Here is a 1958-nt window from a genome sequence, read left to right as displayed (position 1 = left end):
TATATTACGGCTGTAAATTTGCCGAATCAGTGAAGTTTTTAGTTATTTCAATCATGTTTTTCCGTGCACGAATTTAATATAAGACAACAAATCTCGACATGAAATCTCCCGGAGCGATTGACGTTAATTTCAATCTTCAAGTTTTCCGTTTTCAAATTTATTTCTCTTTGACTAAAATATCAATCGAACAAATATATTTTAATCATTAATTTCAATGAAGTTGATTTCTATTTGATTAAGCTGCCAACTCAAAGTAATCTGTGTCCTACCTAATTAATATTGTAGATATCTAATATTGAAAATCAACGAGGATTTATACGGATGAAGATAAATTCATTTGAATTCCCGAAAATTCCGAACGGCAAATCCTTTCCCCACGACGAGCTTTCACATTAAAGTCAAAATATATATTCCAATTACCATTTAGCGTTAATACCAGAGTCTTCCTGAGAAAATAGAATTTTATCGCAAAAATAACTGGCCGCGTTGACGTGACAATTATAAAGGTCCTCGACCCCGGGCCACGAGTATTTGGAAGCCGATTACGAGTGTGTGCCAGGCTACGGTATGGTATCCTCGGCGAGCCGATTAGTCTGCAGAAATCGTCAGTGGGTCGGACAGGTGCCAAAGTGCGAGATCAAGCAAAACCCGAACGGGATGTGCGCCGAGGCATCCTGCGAGCACGTTTGCAACGAAATTAACGGGCGTCCCGTCTGTTCCTGCTACGAGGGATTCAGATTGGACGGCCGCAAATGCGTCGGTGAGCACGATTTCCCCGTGCGAGTAATTATCATTAATGGACGCAATTTTTGGAGATTTTTATGCGCCAACTTCGTTACGTAGGCCAAAACTTTTTTACCAGTTTTTTTTTTTTTATTTCAGTCCGTCCAGTTTGACTTTACATATTTACGTGCTTTAGACACTTTTACTTTTTTAGATTGGTTTTTTTTTTGTCTTTTTTTCATTCGGAATATCTTTACCTCAACATTTTGTTTCCTTTACGTAAACCTCATCTGTTTATCGCAATTAAAGCGATCTCAGAGTGGTAATTACATCTTGCTCAAACTTCGAAGTATCTTATGAAGTCAATTAAGTGTGCCTTTGCGAGTAAATCACGCGGCGGATGAAACTCGCGGTGTTCCTTGTTTAGATATCAACGAGTGTTTACTGAACAACGGTCATGGTCCCTGTCAGGACACCTGTCGAAATCTCATAGGAGGGTACGAATGCTCCTGCGAGAATTTGCAAGACGCCTCGCTAACTGCCGACAATCACACGTGCGAACGTAACAGGCACACTGGTCCATGCAGTGTTAACAACGCTGGATGCTCCCACACGTGTCTGTCCACGATGGGTCGGGTGTTTTGCCTTTGCCCCGACGGCTTTATGCTCGAGGACGACTGGAAGACTTGTCAAGGTAATTGGACACCGGCGAACGCTCGATTAAGAGACTTCGCTCTTGTATTCAATTCAACTTTGCTTCCTGTTTTTATTTATGCTTTGACATTAATTCAAGATCGTAAATCGGCGAGACGATGCTGGTTGCCGTGATATTTTGGGATGGATCATTACATTGCTTTAAGTTTAAGTGTATAAAAAGGGACTTCACAGTATATATATGTATGAGATTAGTTTTCCGTGTACTAACGTACAACAACGTACGAGGAATCAAATATAAGCGAGAATTTTTTTATTATTATTTACTGGACGAGAATAAAAATATAAAGAAAGCAAATTATTTTTCTACATAGTCCCCCCGCTACATTAATTTTAATTACAACAATTTTGCCAGCGGATAGGCAGTTTGGCGATCCCGTTTTCGTAAAAAATAGTAGGTTGGGTCTGCAGCTAATTGCGCAAGAATTCCTCTCTAGGGCAAAAATATATTAATGTAGCAGGGTACTAATGTAGAAAAATAATTTGTTTTCTTTATATTTTTATTCTCGTCCAATAAATGG

At 39.4% G+C, this 1958-nt stretch overlaps 1 protein-coding gene across 1 annotated transcript in view; it reads left to right on the top strand.

Annotated features, from left to right (window-relative positions):
- The window catches only part of LOC108751629, a 26831-nt gene that overhangs the window by 8962 nt on the left and 15911 nt on the right, over positions 1 to 1958 (top strand). Inside the window, exons 5-6 of the mRNA XM_018491912.1 lie at positions 507 to 760; positions 1151 to 1417. Of these exons, the coding sequence (XP_018347414.1) occupies positions 507 to 760; positions 1151 to 1417 (521 nt within the window). The remainder of the gene's footprint in view (positions 1 to 506; positions 761 to 1150; positions 1418 to 1958) is intronic.

The sequence above is a fragment of the Trachymyrmex septentrionalis genome, unplaced genomic scaffold, assembly GCF_001594115.1.
Source record: "Trachymyrmex septentrionalis isolate Tsep2-gDNA-1 unplaced genomic scaffold, Tsep1.0 scaffold50, whole genome shotgun sequence".
Taxonomy (NCBI): Eukaryota; Metazoa; Arthropoda; class Insecta; order Hymenoptera; family Formicidae; genus Trachymyrmex; species Trachymyrmex septentrionalis.
The sequence above is the reverse complement of the archived record's forward strand: the minus strand, read 5'-3'. Positions and strand labels throughout refer to the sequence as shown.